We start from the raw sequence: 20,351 nt of genomic DNA, 5'->3' as shown, positions 1-20,351 counted from the left end.
CCGAACACCAAGACCTGCAAATGAGTTGTGTACTTTTTGCAATCTATTGCAGGGACCTACTAATTTGTGCTTATTTCTGGTATTAATGTTATGAATGTCACTATTCTTAGCAAACGAATTTATGTTTTGTTTGATAAACATCAAATTCGCAAAAATATACTGTGATGCCACCGTCAGTATGCCTATTTTCCCAAATACATCCCGCAGAGAGTCCCGCGCTCCTAAGCCGTAAATAGCGCGAATTGCTCTTTTTTGAATTACGAAAATTGTGTCTATATCAGCAGCTCTGCCCCAAAGTAGAATACCGTAGGACAAAACGCTGTGAAAATAACCAAAGTAAACCAGTCTTGCCGCATCTACACCAGCAAACTGTCTTACTTTTCTTATCACATAGGCTGCGGAGCTGAGCCTGCCCGCGAGCTTTGTTATTTGGGTGCCCCATTGAAGCTTATTATCTAAATCTATACCTAGGAAGGTTGCGGAATTGACCATTTCTAATACCTCACCATTTAGAACTACGTTCGTACCTAGATTCCTAGCGTTGGGCATGGTAAATCTAATGCATTTGGTTTTCCTTGAATTTAACAACAAATTGTTGGCTGTAAACCAATTGAGAACCTGTGTAAGAGCACCATTTACATCGTCAAAATCAGTTTTCTTACGATCTACTTTAAATATAAGCGACGTATCATCAGCAAATAGTACGATATCACACCTGTACCTGATGTGGCAAATCATTAATATAAACCAGAAAAAGGAACGGACCAAGGATAGAGCCCTGTGGTACCCCGAGACTAACCGCAGATCCAGTGGATCTTGACCCATTTATGTCTGTATAATGCACTCTCTCAGACAAGTAGGATGCAAGTAAGTCAAGTGCCACATCCCCAATTCCATAGTACTTAAGTTTATATAAAAGAGTATTGTGGTCAACACAATCAAACGCTTTGGAGAGATCGCAAAATACCCCAATAGCATCCTGCGACATCTCCCAAGCATCGAAAATATGCCTAATAAGTGTGACCCCTGCATCGATGGTAGATCGACCCTTTGTAAAGCCAAACTGTTTGCTGTGGAGTAAATTATACAAACTGAAATGGCTTTCTAGTTGCTCTAATATAGCCCTTTCAAATATTTTGCTAATAGCAGGCAAGATGGATATTGGCCTAAAGTTACTGGGCTCAGTTTTACATCCGTTTTTAAACAGGGGAATTATCTTACTGTGCTTCATTAAATTAGGAAACACACCTACATCTACACATCGATTAAAAGTTGCAGCTAAATGAGGTGCTATTTCAGCGATAATACTCTCAAGTAACTTGACAGAAATACCCCACAAGTCCGCAGTATTTTTGGAATTAAGCGACTTGAATACTCTGATTACGTCAGAGGGGTTTATATACTTAAAATAAAATGAGACATTGCACTGACTCACATTGCTCCTAAGTAATGATTCTGCTTTAGCGGTAGAGGAATTTAAGGAACTAGTCGTAATGACTGGTATGTCAGAAAAATAATTATTAAATGTTTGAGCTACGCCTAGGCTATCTGTAATAACCCGATTGTTAACATTTAACTCGAAGTCGTGATCGGGTGGTGTTGATCGTCCTGTTTCATTATTAATAATATTCCAAGTTGTTTTTATTTTGTTGTTGGAATTTTTAATCTTGTTGCTTAAATACAAAGACTTAGCAGCAGCACAAGATTTTTTAAAAAATACGGTTTCCTAGGCCACTGGTGTGGAAAGTTAGAATATACAACTAAAACTAAGGCTCTCTCTAGGTTTAGCAGTATTGAACACCGAAAAAATATAGGAGTAGAAGTAAACCAATGTTTGTCGGAATTTTAGTTTTGTGCCTAAGGTTTTGCTCAAAAAATACATAGGTATTAATAGTTGTTTATAGGAGGTACATTTATAGTGGTTCTGATTTTCTCACGGATTATTTTGTTAAAGGTCACTTTGTTACATTATCGGGCGATCAGTTAAATGTTTTTCCTTAATATTATTTTCTTTCATTGTGTTTTCTAATACTACATACGGTTTTTGTTATATTTTTAATTAACATATTTTAACTGTGAGAAGATTTAACTATTATTTTAATGAGGATAACCACAAATAGTTAGGTTAACTACTATTTCTAACATTGGAGGCCTTGTAGATTTTTTCGCTTAAAATATTCAGATAGGTAGGTATAAATGTTGAGGCAGAGAAGCAGATCCTGTATATTTTATTTAATAAGAGAAGCTATAAAAAAATATCGGACGGAATTCAGACTTTTTTCGATATCGTCTAGTCGTAATTATGTTTCATGTCTTATGCTTCAGGTTATTTAAAATGCTGACACATATGTTGGTCAAATAAATAGTAAGTGAATTTACCACCAGTTCGGGAGGTAGGACCAATGGGAGAGCAAGGAACTCCTGACAACTCCTTTTAAACGTCAAATAGTTTTCACAACAAAACCTTTTTAATAAATACTTTGATACTCCGAATAAATTATTCTGTTTATTGAGGAAAACTGCGTGAAAAACTGTTGAATTTACTGTCGACATTTCAAGGACATTTTTTACACGTCATTATATCTATGTATGTTCTGTTTATGTAGAGCCTTTGTCCTTTATAACTGTAGTTCATCGTATTACTTCTTAATCATTATTCAATAAACAGTAGCTGACATTTGTTTAGTAAAATTAATATATTTTATTTCGTAGAAACATTTCATTGACAGGTTAGACGTTATTTCTAAGAGACATTACATTTGAGGTTGAAATTACCAATAGTTATTGCCGGTACTTAAAATAAAATAAAAACACAGAACTGAATTTAATAATTTATTCGTTTATTTTAATAAATGTCTACGTAACTACAGAATTTCTACAAAATTTATAGGTATTTATTAAACATTAGGTACATAAAGAAGTGCAAACTAAATCTAATGTAAGGTACGTGAGTGCAATATACGAATATACATACAGATCGTATTTATTATTAACTTATTATAATCATTATTACTCAGAAACATTTCATACAAAAAACAAATTCTTTACTTGTTCATTATAATTCACAAGATGTTAAAATATAGATATTTTTAATTTTAATGTAAAAGATCTCGTCAAACAAATGGAAATAAAAAATAAATTTTGAAACATTGAACAAAGGTTACATAATTTTATTGATACTCAGATATTTTCTACGTCATGTATGCTAACGGAATTATTTTCTGATACTTCTCTTTAATATTGTTCAATATATTTTATTTTTCACATTAAAGCATATTACTGTAAAATACAAGGTTTGACTTGTTATAAATATCTATTTTGCTATTTTTGTGCTAAAACTATAACTAACAATCAGACAATTGTAAAAGGAAAACGTTTTTTTTTCAATTAATTTACGTCTATTATATTATACATCAAAAACTGTTACTAAACAGAACATTCTTATGTACAATAGATAAAAGAAAACCAAGCGCAATACAGCTGAAGCAAAAATAATACATTGTTTAAATTCACTTAAAACTAACTTTATAATACTGGTACAGCAACACAATATCAAATATTACATGATTAAAGGCCAGTTACACAACTTAAATATAAGTGTTGGATAACCTATCCATCAGATAAAGAGATAGCAAATTTTTGGAAAAATCTGTAAAAAAAACTTCTTTTAAGGAAACCATTTTTGTTATTTAGAACACTGTAAAACTAGCCGTAAATAAAAATTTATTCTATAGTTTTTATATCTGCTCTAATAATATCTAAATTGCGTCTACCAAATATAATAAAATAATATTTTATAATTCCAAAAAAATCGCAAAAGAAACACACACCTAAAATAATAAAATAAAATTTAGCTATTTTTGTATTATTCCAAATAATTTAATTTAAATACAATATATTATTATAATACAAGTCATTACAGGTGCACCTGTAATAATATTTTTTTATATTCTATATATTATATAATTATTATGTATATTAAATTAATATATTAAAACTATATAGCGTTTTTCTATTATGTACATCTTTGGAACGCGTTTCTAAGAACACACTGACTAGATTTCCCCACTTAATCTTTTTCTTAATAAATAATACTTATAAATACATCATTTGTATATAATTTCATTACATGAAATAACAAACGATGGTTCTATGTAACTATATCTTAATATATTAATCTATATTATTATGTTTAGATATAATATGTATTTAAATTTTTTCTACGAAATAAAATCTTGGACTATTACCGATAATTTTGCTCAATGTCAATAAAATAAAATATTTTTTATTTTTCTATTTTTTGGTTATAAGGGTCGCCGCGTTAAAATTTTAATGGGTTTTTATTCGTGAAGAAGAACGTTTTGAAAATTTTCCTTTTTTTTAAGCACGCATATATTATTATGACTATGGTAATCTGGTATGTATAGTAATAGGTGTGGAAGGTATGGCTAAAATAACTAAATTAGTATATTTTTTGTTTTTAAAAATATATTTTAGTATAATTTACGTTTTTATAATATTTGGCATCGTTTCCAATATTTAATGCTAATCGCCTAAATAAGACTAGAATGTTGAATAATACTGAGATCAAAAAATTTTCCCTAAACTTTCTATATAATTTGACGTCTTTAGTTGACTAGATTTATGTGTTGACTAGAATTTGAGATCGATTTTGTAAAATAATATTTTTTTAGTTCCTAAAATAAGTAATATTTTTGACTAGATAAACTTTGGTGGGAACAAAAATTACAATATTATTTTTTTTGACAAGGTAGATAATATATTTTACGACTAGATAGATAGACATGACTAGATAAAGAAACCTGTGACTAAGAAGGACTAGAAAAAATAAAACTAAAAAGACTAGAATAAGATTCAACTTTGACTAGAAAGACTAGGTTAATATAAACTTTGGCTTAAATAGACTAGTACAAAAACTCTTTGACTTGAAATACTGACTAGATTGTATAAATACGACTAGATGTCACGAAATAAAAAGTAAAAAGAAAATAACAAAAAAGAAGAATAAATAAAGAAGATAAGTAAAACTAAAAAAGAAAAAAATAATTACACGCAGCAAGAGAAGTATATCTGACTTTACTTCAAAATTAAATAAAATTGTATATAATGATTAGTAGTCTATAGTTGACTAGTGAATCTATGTCCAACTGCGGACTCAAATAAACCTAACTTTAAAAAATGACTAGAATAAATGAGGTATTATGTTAATTAACTGACTAGATAACAATCATTGGTACTGATACTGACTCTACCACTTTACTAAACGTACCAAAACACCAAAAAAATTTAAGACAAACGCAGTGATCGAAATGAAATCCCAAAAAGAATTTATCATAGCGGTAGAACGGGGTGCTTTAAAATGGAAATAAATGGGCATGTTTAAGGTCAATTACACTATTTGAAATGCTACATTTTTATTCATAGCGAGATTTATTACCAAAAACCGGAAAACTGAAATTGTCGCTAGCTTTTTATGCGAGCAATTTACTTTTGTCTATAATCAAATTAAGCCTAAATTTTCCTAAAGTATCCCCATTCTACAGCACCAATGAAACTAAACTAATGCTTTTTTCCAAAGTATTCTTGCCATACCTTCACCGTATAATTTTCAAGGAAACTTAAACGTAGGATATTTAAAGATGTCCCAGTTAGAGTGGTCAATTCCTATGAACGGTGTTCGATGAAATATTAATGAGACGTGGTGGTGCCCGTGTGCCTTGCCTGCTTGTACTGAGGTGCATCTAAAAATATGCTCGTGCAACGATCGATGGCGGCGACCCTCGAAGCTTCGTCGATCGAAATGTATGCCGATACTGTCTTAACTTTTTAACTTACGCTAAATAATCTACTGTTATAAAGTTACTCTTTGATTAGAAACTCTTTGGTTTTCGACTATCGAGATGTCGGTTGTTTGTAACCGAATTTACTGTTTAAAACTAAAATTGTTTGGTTTTTAGATTGGTATTTTTTAGACTAGAATTAAATTTTACTGTGAATATATTATCAAATGTTTATATATTTTCTACCTGAGTTATAATTATTATTACGTATCTATGTTTTTTTATGCTAAATATAATTACGAAGTGAATTACATTATAAATGCCTATTAAGTAAAGAACTTGCAAATGTTTGACATTTACATGCCCCTATTTGGAATGTGCTGCAGAAGATCAAAGATATTTACAATAACTTCTAAGGTTTATATCTACATTACAATAATTTACTAAAATTCACACGAGAAGCCTATTTACACAGCTAATTAAACTTAAATAAGTAATAATTCGACTTTGATACGACGTAACTAACAACAACATTCAGAACAAGAACTAGAACGGTCCATGAATTAAACTTTAACTCAACATTTAGTTTTCAAAAACGCACGCATTGCAGTTTTAAGCCTCCTCAATCGTTGAAATAACATTTTTGTGAAGAACTTTGATGAAATAACTGCCGAAATCTTGATTGTTTTTTTTTTCTGGACTGCAAATTACCTGTTTAGGAGAAGTACATGTGCGTGTCATGCCCATATGCAGAGGAGTATGGGTAGAGAGCGGGCGCGACGGGTGCGTACGGAGGGAGCCGCGGCACGGGCCGCAGCACTCGCCGTCACCCATCCCCCACCCCGCCCCCCTCGTCCTCCGAGCCCGTTACATCCAGACTCCTCGAGTCCTCGGATGAGCAAGACGAACCGCATCGTGGACGTACTCCCTCCCAGTTCAATTCTTGTTGAGGAGGTGGGATCTTGTTCCAGAATGTGTTGAAGTTGTTGTCTCGGATTGGTTCCTGTTAAAAAAATATACAGGTCAGGAATATGAACAAAAATAAAAAGAAAATCAAGAACAAAAACCCGATGACCGAGTTTCTCAAAGAAATAACAAATGTCACTTACCGGTTGATAAGCAGCATATTCCGCGTGGACCTGTCGGAAAGCTGATGGTTCTTTATCAGGCTCGTTCTCGGGTTGTTCGTGAGCAAGCATGTGCTTCTTCAAGTAAGCTTGTCGACGGAACAGCTTGCCGCAATGATGGCAAGGGAAGCGGCCGGCGTCGGTGGCCGGTGGCTCCCGACGCTTGGTGGCACCAGGAACTCGGGGCTTGTGCCAGCGACGATGGGAAGCCAGATTAGCCGGACAATTGAACACCTAATAAAAGAAACTACTTTTAAAGGATCGTTTGCAGATAAGGTACAATAAGTAGAAATATTTAAAGTTTTTCAAGTCATATTTCGATCTATATGAGTTATAGCAGCCCCCAATAAATAACAACACAGCAAATATAGAAAAACCCATTATAGAGATAAGTGCTAATATTCTCCCGACACGCACCATCAAATGTATCAATTAGTGGATGCCCTTGTAAAAACATTGCACAGCGCACAAACGGCACTCCCGTCCCATGGAAAAGTGACAAGTGTTCAAACCACCCTCGTTAGATCGTTCCCACGGACAAAATATGTACACCACTGGACCACGCACCTCTCTCCAACATAAGTGATAATTTTAATTCAATTAATTGACGACGTAAATATTGCATGACATAAAAAGGGTGCATCTGTTATCGGCAAACGTTTAATATAACAATTTACGTGGGGTATCGTGGGAATATCTTGATAAAGCGCTATAGTTTCACTGATCGAATACATAACATAAAACGAATTTGTTGTGTATTTACCTTATCGCATTCTGGACATCGGTATTCAATATGCACTATTCTAGAGCATCGATGTTGCGCCAGTGCGAACGCGTCGCTGTAGAGCCTCCGACACAGTCGACAGATGTACCGCCCTAATCTGTTCTCAATCGCCGCGATCAAAGCTTTCGCCTCCTCAGTTATTTCTACCACGTTGAAAGCCGGATCAATGTCTCCCTACAAAAAGAAAACACAATTATGAGCATGCAAGCACATTCACAACTAAAGCGATTTCTTATCACACCAGCAATTACGACTATTAAATAATTCCATATCATTAACAATTTTATTACTTCTAAATGAAACGTTACAGTTCTCTATCTCAATCCAAAGAAACCGCACGACGGTATTGAAACGCCGGTTTATTCCGTATTTAATGTCCGTCGGACACACCCCCGGCGAGCGTTGCGACTCGCCCTCAAAACTGTTATTAGCGCAAAACACAACACAATACCCGATTTTGTACCTGTTTAATTGCTTAAGCGATAAGGAAAGTCGTCGTGCAACCCGCTGTAATGGTATGGTAAGAACGTCTAATTAATAGTTCCTGTGCAACTTTGCCATTTATTTTAGATACGAGTACGTGTGTGTAATTAAGCTTTGTTTGCAGTTCACTGTGCAAGTTTTCTTTGTACACAAACAAATACGTTTAACATACAATATTGTTGCAACTAATTATTACCTTGCGAACGACTAGCGTTTCGTCTTCTGCTAGATCCCTGATGATTGTGCCGGATACTGGTGATGTCTTATCTTCATCGAACATTAACCGTCGAACGGCCTTGCTCTTTTTGCCGGGCTGTGCCGGAGGTTTGGGAGATTTTTTGGGTCGCTCCTCAACGTCTTTTATCTCTACTATTTCTGGTGAACTTCTGCCACTTTTCGATGGCGTCTCCTCTCTTTGTGTAGGTAAGCATGTTCTAAGTTCTTCGAAGAATTGTTTTGTGAATTTTAATTTCTTTGCTTCGGGACTGTCGCTGTCGTTAGAACTTTCATCGTCATGTTTTCTTTTTTCTATTTTATCTTCGGCCTCGTCTTTGGTGTCATTGTCCTCAAAATGTCGGAATATTTTGGGTGATTTCTCTGGTTTGCTGTCTTCTGATGCTTTTCTTTTCTGAGCGGGCGGTGGAGTACAAGGTGGAGTGATAGGTGTTGTGGATTTTAAAGAGAGATCGAGAGGGACCAGTGGTTCGTTGTAGTATGCCAAGTATTGTTGAAGGAGCGTCGGATGTTGATGTGGGATAAGATCATGAAGGTAGTTGCTGGAGATACGAACGGGTGGGGCAGCATATTGTTGATAGAACCGAGAAGAAGTCAAACGATGAAAATGTGGCAACGCTGCCTCCATTGTTACTTAAATTTCGTGTTCAATGTTTTTGATATACATTTTGATAATCATTTTTGACGTGAGTCGCTGTCCACATGATGTTTAAATCTGTAACAAGTAGAAGAAAGATTATTTATTGGAAGAAAACGGGGATTAATAAAAGAAAGTGCAGTGGACAATTGTCTGGGGGCGTCGGCGAAAAGACACAAAAGTAAGGCGTTGATTCGATTGCGGTCGAGTGGTCCATTTGTTGATTGTAACGATGTTGCGACGAGGACTCTAGAAAATGGTATTTTTACTTCCGTGATTTCTTTTACAAGTGTACTAGCTATCGACGAAATTAAAATTCATAACCGCATAAAAGTTTATTTGTGCAAATAGAATATAAATTTTACAAGTATAATTTAAAGAGTAAATAAATATGTAAATTTTACGACGCCACATTATTTTGGTTGGAACAGTAAAACGCGAGGTGAGACATTTGGCTTGAGTGGCGAGTTCCTGGCAAGTAGTCGCGAGTGCACATTACTGAACAACGTGGAGGTTCCTTCAGGCTTTCACACGCAGACCGCTAGGAATGTTTATTTACTTTAATTTTTACTATTCCTTCACATGCACCGGAATTATTCGTTAAATGCTTTAACCATATACATATAAATTTTTAAAGATTGCCTATTTTATTTTTTAAAACGGAGTTTTTAAGTTGGTAATTCATTTTGTTTTACTCATTAGGCTGCATTTCACAAATGAAAGTATTAAGTTCTTGCAATAATATCATTGAGAACATTTTATACTGTCTGTCTTCACTACCTAGTAATTTATTTGAACTTTTGATGCTTTTCCATACGCAAGTTAATTTTTTTCATACAACACAGACAAATTAAGCGTTATAAGCAAGCTAAACTAGCAATAATTCTAAAGTTACCATAAAATTTAATGGTAACATAAATGCAGTGTTTACCTCAACACATTCACGACATTTACTGCAAACCAAACAAAATGTTAAAAGTGAGGGTTGGCCCCTCCGCGGAGCGTGGGAGTTGGCGAGCAATTAGGTAACATGGTGACACCCCTGTCACTAGGATTATTTAGCGAGAGACTTGTGTAACCTTAGTTAAGTCGAGGAGGAAGGCAAACATTGTCTTTGTGGTAATAACAATTGTTAAAGGCTCTATCGGAGATATTTTGACTTGTACTATTTGTTTTTTTTTAATCTTTATTATATTTATAGAGATTAAATCCGTTTTTAGCAAGTTTTAATTGTTAATTGAGAAGTTAAACAATACATTATCAGCATGATGTAGATAAATTGTACACGGTTAGTAAAAAAAGCATAATAAAAAAGTTTATTATAAATTGCTACTTTATAATAAAATAAAGTTACTTTTCGAGTCCCTATTATCACAAAAATACCCTAGTTAAGGTTACTAAGTTAGGAATAAATAGAATATTAGAATGGTTATACATATATTCACCATAGTGTCCCGTCTATGTAGAATATAAAATGAGTGGAGGTAGAGTCGACAGATTTGGGCGGATTGAATAATTTGGGAGGGCGGACAATGGGAGAAGGCGGGGCATCACTTTGTAACTTTCAGGGGCTTTGTATATAACTGTATATTTAGTTTTTAACATGCACGTACCTATAATATTGAATAGTTTAAAAAAGTCGCAGTTAAATACAAATTCCAATTAAGTACTACCTTATTTCAATTGTAAATAAAATCCTTGTATTTTTAGCAATAGTATTCTTCTTATGCACCACATATGCAGTCCACATTTGTCGAAAAGCATCACCCTCTACTACCGGTAATATTAAACGATATAACCTGCTTGACAAGACTTTTTTAATCAGCTGCTAATCAAAGAGAATCAAGGAGTCCTCAAATACTACCAATAACTGGGGTAATCAAAAGATAAACATATTTTCAATTAGTAGCCGTTACTTCGTGGGTCCGTCGCTGTTATCCATAGAAGATTAAGTTAAGCTCATCTTTACTCATTGCTTCACGCTTGTTACAATTAGATTGCCTATTACCAAAGTTAAAACAATCAATTTCAATAATCCTCAGAACTACATTATTCAGACGGCGATAGATAATATCAATCAATTTCTACGCGTTCATTTTAATAACACGTTAGTGGTTAGATTTCTATGAATATTAGATGTAGTGCCTCCTGGCCGGAGTGGCCGAAGTGGCCGGAATGGCCGGTCATTAGGGAGGAGTCCACACCTCCGCTAGTTAAACCACACTGTACAATTAATAACATTTAATAAGCAGTGTCGACGCTATTAGCAACTAATCACCACCTTATCCGCGTAAAAATTATATTATTAATGAAGTGAAAAGCTGTGATTTTTACTATGACTTCATTTGTTAGAAATTAATGGCTTGATGAAAGTTGCGCGCTCTAAAGTAGAGCTAATAGACCCAACTTGTTATAGAAATCGGAATACAACCATCATTTCAATTCTGAGTGTGTTATTATCAAAATTTATTATCAAGAAAAATCTGTTTATTTATTTAATGGCTGCCGGATGCATAAATGCTTTAGTCTCAGAAATATTTTTTTTAAAACTGCTGACCGATTTAGTGGTATCACTCTTTTAGCCAAAGTTTAGTTAGGAGTTCTAATTAAAGTAAAGAGTAAGTATTAAGAGTAAGAAATGCATTTAATGTACAGCAGATACGTGCATTCTGAAACTTAATATCCTGTTATATTAACGCGGTTTGATGAATGTTCAAGAAGATGCATGTTACAGCCGTGTCCGGTTTCCGTAAACTTTGACCGCGCCGCTATGAGACCACTAGTTTTAGTAGTTTTAGAACATGTAAACTGATACTTAGTTCAAAGCCAAAGAAATGTCTAGGCATTTTATGATAAGATTATGTAGTATAGCAGTAGTGATAGCTGAAAATAATCTGTGAAAATGGTTAAAAAAGTTTCAATGAAGCTGTAACGTTTTCACAGGCTTAATTCAAAGATGAAAATTAAAAAAATCTTTTGAAAAATATCATACACGAGGTAGAAAATGAAAACACCACTCCATAGGTTCAAGACAAATACAAAAAGCCTAAACTGTACGAATTAATTTCTTACACCGTGCAATGATAACTAAACATCCTATTATGATCAAAAGTAAAAAAAAGATACTATTACATACAAAAATATAACTGGGATGTCAAGAAAATTGATGATGGAACTTTATATTTAAAAAAGCAATGTATACACTATTAGAGTACTCAGAGAAAAGTTTTACAGAATAGCGCGAAAACTAGGCGAAGAAATCTGAACATCCCACAAATTCTTATTAGACAAGCAACCCGTTTCGAATTTCACAAGACTATTATTGGGAAAATTGCAACAAAATCACAGTGATGTCAATCTCGCACGTGCACAGAACGCAGGTGCGTGCCGAGGGTGTTACTATGGCGAAAATATTTGTACTATACAGTTATAGTGACTCACCTTAGACTGTCCTGCTGACTCAGCGACACCCCTGCACACGGAAACTTCGGAAAACTTCTTGAAAAACTAATACGAACAATAAAAAAAAAATTTTTTCAAACTTTGAATTAAATTTTTAATTTTATGAACTAAACTTTTTTTGTTAGAGTTTTTGGTATTAGAATTTGATCGTATGTGAGTGAGTGGTGTGTTTTTATTTAGGGGTGCGCGGTGGTCCGCTCGGCAGGGCGGTCGGGACTGGACTGACTGCTGAGGGTGCGCGCCCTGACGCGTGCGGCAACCCCCGTACAGGGTGCTGCTAATGTACGATATATTTTTTTGTTTGACAAGTTTATACTTACCTGATTTTAATCGGAATAATAATACTAACGTTTGGGTCTCCGCGAGCTTTTGGGTGCTTTGAATTTGAAATGCTCTAGGTAGGATATGGTTTTAGAAAGTAACATGATTATTGTATTTATTTATAAGATAAGTAATGCTAATCAGCATAGCAAATAAAATGTAACCGAATCCTAAACAAAATATTTTGAGACAAATCTTATTCAGTTCGCCAACATACCTTCGTTAGTTATCGAAAACGGATTGCAATCGGTGCCAAACTTTTTCAGTTGCTAAAACTACAGTAGAGTCAAGTAGAAAATGACTCAAATAATGTAAAAACTTGACCAAACTTTAAGGAGATTTACCCGAAGAGTTTGAAAGTAGTGGAAATAAGGTGGATCGCAATCCAGGTGTTACCATGCACGGTGGCGTCCATTGAGTCGTATCAGCAGGATCCGAGCGGGCCCCCATGCACGCGCTACAAGTGTCTACTTGGCGTTTTTAAACCTTCGCCACAACACATCACTACACACGCCGTAGATAACTGATAACGCCCCTATCTTGTGCGCTACCGCGATCAACTCGACACGTACTCACTCGTGTTCTTGTTAATCACCCCTTTCATTTTACTGTTCGAGTTAGGATTTGGTTATGGCATTGTGTTGATGAAAGAATCGCAGTTACTATTGTAGTTTTGCGATTTTGATAAACTTCGAATTTGCAAACTGTTAGGATTTAATATCGAAGTACCTGGATACAGGCAGATATCTTATCTAGTCACAGGCAAATTGATTATAGTTAAGTACAATTTTTTGATTTCGTTGTTTCACTTTAATGATGTTTTCGCTATCTTAAACTATGCTTAGGTCAGGTTTAACTAAGCCCCCTTACGCACTAGCGGTTAACCGCGGGAGCGGCTAGCCGCGCGGTTACAGTTAAATATGCAACTGCCTGACAAAATTGTTGGCGGTTATGTTGCGGTTCACAGGCGGTTGTATATTAAACTATAACCGCGCGGCTAGCCGCTCCCGCGGTTAACCGCTAGTGCGTAAGGGGGCTAAAGTATAACCCAAATCCATTAAAACTTGATTTTTATAAACGATTATTAGCTTTACAGAAGTCGATCACATTCATGTATGCTCAAATTTTGATGTAATGTAGAGACTCTGTTCGAGTTCTTTTAGTAATCTTTTAATGTTTCTAATGAACTTGACAATGCTCAAGGTAATTTGCCACATTTTGTTACATACTTGTTATGTAATCATTACGGGTCGATAATTATTCAAATGTTCATACGATTGAGTAAGTAGACATGATGTGGGCTAGTTCATGGTACCTGCTTTTATTATTGTTCAACTAAGCTGAACTGTACGGGTACAGCAGTGAGAATTATTTGAACTATTCAATCTATACAATAACAGCCCAGAAACTTAAAAGACTTATTTACTCTAGCAAAATAAAAATGCCATTAATAAATAATGTAGTAAAAAATTAAGCGCAGCATCCAAATACATTTTTAATTAGCACCTCTATATTAACTCGTAAGCCAATCCCCATTATGAGCATAATTAATTTCATAATGAACTCGATAAACACATCGCAAAGTTTTATTCGTGAAAGGAGACACAGAGATGTCTTTGGTTGGGCGGTTCTGTGCGGCGCCCGCCCAGCCGCCCGCCCAGCGCGTTCGCCCCGCCCACCACGCCGCCCAGAGCCGAGAGAAAATAATTGAATGTAATTGAATCATGGGCCTGGAGTATTCAATTAACGCGGTACAGAGTAATCAGTGCAATTGTTGCGAGCTTTTGAATGCGCCGCCGCGCGCTGGCGCTCTGCTGCCTCTCGCTACTTTGTTTGCTACCTTTTGTTCCCGGCATGTCGCTTCACATAATTGAATCAAAGCCAGTTTCATACACTGAAATGTTGCTTTGACTTTTGGCGTTCGAACTTCTGAAATTCAGAATGTTATAGTTCCATACTTCGTGACATTTCAGAATTTTTACTTCCTCTAGTTTGAAGCATAAAATTCAGATTGAGCCTGCTACAGAGATATTTCACTTTACTTGCGTTAGCTCTCAGCTTGCTGAATATGAATCCTTTACGTGAATAATGAACATAATTTACTACCTTCATTAAATTTTTAAATCCTCAAGAAAAAAATGTGAACGCTTTTTTATCGACAGTACGTGGGGGTGCGCAATGGCATTGTACTTTTAAACTTAACAAAGTACTAGATAATACTCAACCCTTCGAGTGTCCGGCTTAGCGCCTGCGCACCGACCTAATTAGCCTAATATATCAACCACTTTTGATAAACCAATATCAACCCTAAACAAAACTCATTAGAGTTGATTTTCTTTAGACTACAAAATCATAAAGAACTTCCGATACCTTAAGAATTGATTTGAACTCTATTTTCTTAAAAATAAGGTTGTTATTAGTGGTGTTAGTAAGTTATAAGTGGACGGAACTGCGAAGCCGTACTCACGCACGCGCCGGAAGCGCTGCGCTTGCGCTGCTTACTACCGGTGTGGTTTACACCGCGCACCGGCTGGACTTGTAATTGAATAATGTACTCACTATATCGATATCATCGACTTGTACTGTAATACTATAGAATTAAAAAAAACGTATCCTTAGAGAAATAATACAGTACATTAATTTAATGTAGCTCTGTAGCTTTCTTTCAACATTCTTCTATAAAGCGGATCGAATTCTTGGTATAATTTGCTACGATGACTGTTCACATGCATACCTTACCATAAACTATACATTTAGAACGATATTTTCCGAAATATCTCTTCACTTTAAACAACAGCATTTAAATTGACACAATTTTCAAACTCGTTAAAATTGATTCTACATTTAATTGCGACAGGCAACTTATAGTTTGCTTGTGTTTTAAACCAAACATAGGCATCAATAAATAAATCAATTAAAATTACTAGAGCACCATGGGAACTATCAAAAACAACTGTTCGTCATTATAACGAGATGTGTGGGAAACTTCAGGTAATCCGTTACGCCAATTGATTAACATTCACTATACATGGAACACCCTCTATACGGCATATTATAGGTATCCTCTCTGCTCTACAATATGCGTGTTTTCACACGGATGCCAGAGATGGACCTTAATTAGACGGTAGATGATTAATACTCGTGAGGGAGGTGCAAATTGTTCTAAATTATTATGTAGTGTATTGTGTGTACTATATTGAGTCGTTTGGGAAAATTTCTATTGAGTATTGAGTGATTTGGGAAAAACGATAGTTTGGGAAAACGGATTACTTATTAGGTACATTTAATTTGTGTATTATTTGTGTGTTTTCTTTTACATTGTTTAGTGATTAGACAGCTAGTTTGTGAAACAGAAAAGAACCATTCTTAATTTCATGATTTGGTTAGTTTGAGTGTTAAGTATAAGTGATTTTTTCGGTATAAAAGTACGTAATTGTTGTTCTTTTAAGATATGCGATGGTTCTCTCGATAGTTAATTTAGCGTATTTTCTATATTGGCATTGTCTTCTGCCTAATATATTTTCTTACATTCTCTAACAAGAAATTCTAAAAGTGTTCATGTACAAAAACCAAACATCAAAAGTCGGTCTAACTTAGAAGTTGTGAGGGTGATGTCGTGATTTCTTTATAATCCATATATCAATAATACACTCAGCGGCAGAAAAAGTGGCCCAAAGCAAAACTACGATAAAACTTTTTAGAATATCAATATATGGTTATTATTTTGGCTATAACTATTAGTTAAACAGTTTATATGCAAGTTTAGTTACAATTTACACTAAATAGTCGTAATTTTTAATCAACAATGGGAAAAATTAAAAAATACAGCTTTTGTCGAAATCGCTTCTTGAAAGTTTTTGCAAAAAACTAATTCTGCACCAAAGAATAAATCTAGTTTATACCGCGTGTTAACTCCTCTAGCATTTATGGTGACTTGCATGCATTCTGGCATGCTTTGGAGGATGTTTTAATTACTTCTTGAAGAACTTTATCCCACACTCTGACTAGAGCGGTTCTTCGCTCACCAAGTGATTCTGGTGGGTTGGGCAGTGCACATACACTGTTTTTTAGCATGTGCCAGACATGTTCTATGGGGTTGATGTCTGGACTGCGAGCAGGCTAAGCCAGTTTTTGAATCCCGATATCAGCAAGGTGCGATTCCACAACGCGGGCGCTATGAGCGCGCGCATTAAACTGCATTAGAGTTAATCCTCCCGACCAATGAAATCCATAAGTGGTACAACATGGTCTTGGAAGATTTCTTCAATGTACCCGGCTGCTGTTAGGCGCTGATCTACGATGACAAGCTTCGTACGTGCCTCCAAACATACACCTCTCCATACCATAACAGACCTACCTTTGTAACTGACCGTCTGACGTGTTGTGTTGGGAAAAAACCGTCCTTAATGGCGTCTTTACACTCTCTCACGACCATTTGGTGCTCATAATGCTACTCAGCACTCATCGGTTAACAAGAACTTGCTCCATTGGTCGATAGCCAATTCACATGTTTACGAGCAAATCGTAATCGCGCAACTCGATGGTGTCTCTCGAGTTCTGGTACTCGGTTTGGTCTTCCTGCCCGTAAATTACGTTCTTTTATCCTTCGCCTCATGTTCCGTTCACTAAGAATGACTCCGCGAGCCGCTTGAAGCCTCTAGTGAATCTCAAACGCTGTCAGAAAGCGGTTTCTCAGCACCTCAAGGTTAACAAATCGGTCATCTCTTGCGGATGTACATCGTGTTCGTCCAATTCCTGGTCGCCGCGTGTAGAGACCAGTCTCACGATACCTCCTAATCGCAGACCTTAAAGTGGTACGCGATACATTGAAAAATGCAGCCACCTCTCAATGGTAATGGCCCTGATCGGACAACAAGACCACCTAAGCCACTTGTTCAGCAGTAAGTGACATCTTCAAATCTTTTCTAAAATCTAAATAGACCAATAATTAATAAAAATCATAAAGAAAATCGTTTCCGTACAGCAATATTTCAAAATACAGAATTCTACTGACCTCTCGAATCAACACTGAATTCAGTTCTAACACACATTGTTAGAAAAAGTCATCCGTCACTTAAATTAATCTCAAATTCAACACTTCATAACACTAAACGGATCACTTTGCAACTATTTACAACAATATATCTTTCATATATTACTTAATTTGTTTACAAATTCACGATAAGCGCTTGGGCCACTTTTTCTGCCGCTGAGTGTATGAATATAAGTGAGGCCACTTACAAGACACCTTTACTGATATCTAAGCAGGTAGACTGAGGTGCACAGCTGTTAGTCAGCTGACACTGCTCCCTGATTTCTTAGCTGGTTTTTATATTCGCCTTGTAATGTAATCTTTGTTTTCTGTGTTCCATTATTTAACTGAAGCCAGCTTCAACATTAATAAGTATGTCGTTTGTACATAAGTTTACATAAGGTGAAGAAACAATAGACAATCGCAAAAGGTGTTTATAAATTTTTAGCAATCTATGCTCACTGAAAAGTTTCACTTAACTTTTATCAAGTCATGCCGATAAACACTAGCTATTCATACTGTACTGGTTTGTTAGTAAGCTAATGGTATTGTTAGATTGTTACGTGCTTCTAACGTATTAACAGCTAGGCACTTACAACCACTAGTCGGTTATATCAATGACCAACAGGTAGGCTTACGTTCCCACCGCATTCTCATTACATCCCCATTAAAATAGAAAAAAGGGAAACAATTACAAAGGTGCGTTGGGCGACACTCGATGTACACACATCCTTCCGACGGCCACTGCTGACATCGGCTCGTTCCCACGTGTGTCCATTGTTTATACCTCGCTCGAGGACCTTTACAACTAGGCCTTTTAGTCACAGGACTCTTTAGTATCAAGTATTTGTAGGTACATACAACATTAATAATTCAGCCATGTAATGTAGGGTGAACGCAAGGATTACTCGCACAATGGAAAGCAAATAAGTACGTTATTCAGCAACAGCTTTTTGTCTGGTTAAATCCTTTCATACAACATTTTAGCGAATGCGAAATTTGAATACTGCCGTCCGAATTATAACCAAAGGATTATTCGAAGCGAATTATTATCACAAAACATTGCGATAAAGCCGCGTACGTTATCGAATTTCGGTATGGATTCGGACAGCACCGTGGAAATCAGTGCGTAGGGTGCGCGCACGCCGCCCGCGGCGACCAATCACGAGCGTGTACGTGACAGATGCGCGCGCACTACTATTGTTGTCCTAACTATTGTGCGGGATAAAAGCAGGGGTGGCGTGCGTGTGAGAGCAAACATATGAACTAAACATTACTCCAGTGTAATAAAATAACGGTGAAATGATGATACACACTGTTTACTAACGAAAATTGAGTAGCGCAGCGCAGAAGCATTAAGAGCAAGTATCAGTTTCATATAAATTATCTGTAAGTAGTCCGTACGCATTAGTTAAATGCATCATTAGTAAGCTTGACCTCTAATTTAACGGAAAGATGTTTTGGAATCACTAAAATCGTGGTAGCGCGATTCATCCATCCATTTTTGACAATGTATTGCGAATTGCGGTACCATCGCAGGTATAAGTTGTCTTCAAAAAATACCGTTAATCATAAACAGAACCTAAACTACTGGAAAGTATAGGACATACAGTGAAGTGGTTCATTTAAATTTAAAATATTTAAAAAAAAGTTCTTAAGGTACTCTTTAGTGATTTCTGAAAGGTTTGAGATTTTCGTCAAAATTAGATAGTGGTCTATCAAAACTCTTTTTTTCCAATATTAGGTGATGGTTTAGTAACCATTAAATTTAATATTGGTATACTCTTTATATCTTTTAGCTAATTAATAGCGCTCATCCTCGTACCGAGCTCCTACAAGTTTAATAAACAGAATTAAAAATATTAACCCTTGTGTTCGTTATTTCAAAAAGTTGTTTATCAAAAAGCTGGTTGTCGGGGCAACGCACCCCCATGTTGGGCCCGTGTCGTGCCATCCCGCAGGTGTGCGCGGGATTTAATCAACTGATTGTTGCTGACATACAAACACACACACACCTTTACACACCTATGTATACACGTAGGGTAAGGGAACTTACCGTTACTCAGAAAATAAAACCTATAAAAATATTTAGGGTAGAACAATCGATCGACGCGTGCGTTGCTCCCGAAATTTTGTGATGTTTTACTGATATTACTCTATTTTTACTTATAATGGCATTTTCTACATTGAATACGTACACTACTGGCTTAAATGTAAGTTGCTCTTTTGGTAAGTATCGACACAATAGTTAGTTAGTATAATAGTTTTAGTAATGGGTCCTAACCCCTACTCTTTCAATTAGCTTTTCAGTTTATACCTGGGGGGACTAATATTGACAGATTTAATGGAATAAATATCTGCATTGTAGCATTACAGTAACCGCCAAATGTGTACCTAGGTTCAGAATATAAATACATACCATTATCCCATAACAAAAGAGACATGCAAAAAGATTTCCATAAAAATAAAG

At 35.6% G+C, this 20,351-nt stretch overlaps 1 protein-coding gene across 1 annotated transcript; it reads right to left on the bottom strand.

Moving 5' to 3' along the window:
- Window positions 1–3,923: 3,923 nt before the first annotated feature.
- On the bottom strand, window positions 3,924–12,731 carry LOC142981019 (uncharacterized). Its single transcript, XM_076126671.1, has 5 exons — window positions 12,508–12,731; window positions 8,392–9,144; window positions 7,692–7,886; window positions 6,911–7,162; window positions 3,924–6,804 (listed from the first exon to the last, which is right to left on the bottom strand). The coding sequence occupies exons 2-5, from the start codon at window positions 9,055–9,057 to the stop codon at window positions 6,628–6,630; spliced, it is 1,290 nt and encodes a 429-aa protein (XP_075982786.1). The 5' UTR covers window positions 9,058–9,144; window positions 12,508–12,731; the 3' UTR covers window positions 3,924–6,627.
- Between the last annotated feature and the right edge of the window lie 7,620 nt (window positions 12,732–20,351).

The sequence above is a fragment of the Anticarsia gemmatalis genome, chromosome 19 (assembly GCF_050436995.1).
Source record: "Anticarsia gemmatalis isolate Benzon Research Colony breed Stoneville strain chromosome 19, ilAntGemm2 primary, whole genome shotgun sequence".
Lineage (NCBI taxonomy): Eukaryota > Metazoa > Arthropoda > Insecta > Lepidoptera > Erebidae > Anticarsia > Anticarsia gemmatalis.
This window is presented reverse-complemented; position numbering and strand designations above follow the sequence as displayed.

Coding starts and splice junctions, on each gene's coding strand:
- LOC142981019 (XM_076126671.1), bottom strand. CDS start 9,057: ATGGAGGCAGCGTTGCCACATTTTCATCGTTTGACTTCTTCTCGGTTC. Junction 7,163..7,691: donor GATGTCCAGAATGCGATAAG/GTAAATACACAA, acceptor TTCTTTTATTAG/GTGTTCAATTGTCCGGCTAA. Junction 6,805..6,910: donor AATATGCTGCTTATCAACCG/GTAAGTGACATT, acceptor TTTTTTTAACAG/GAACCAATCCGAGACAACAA.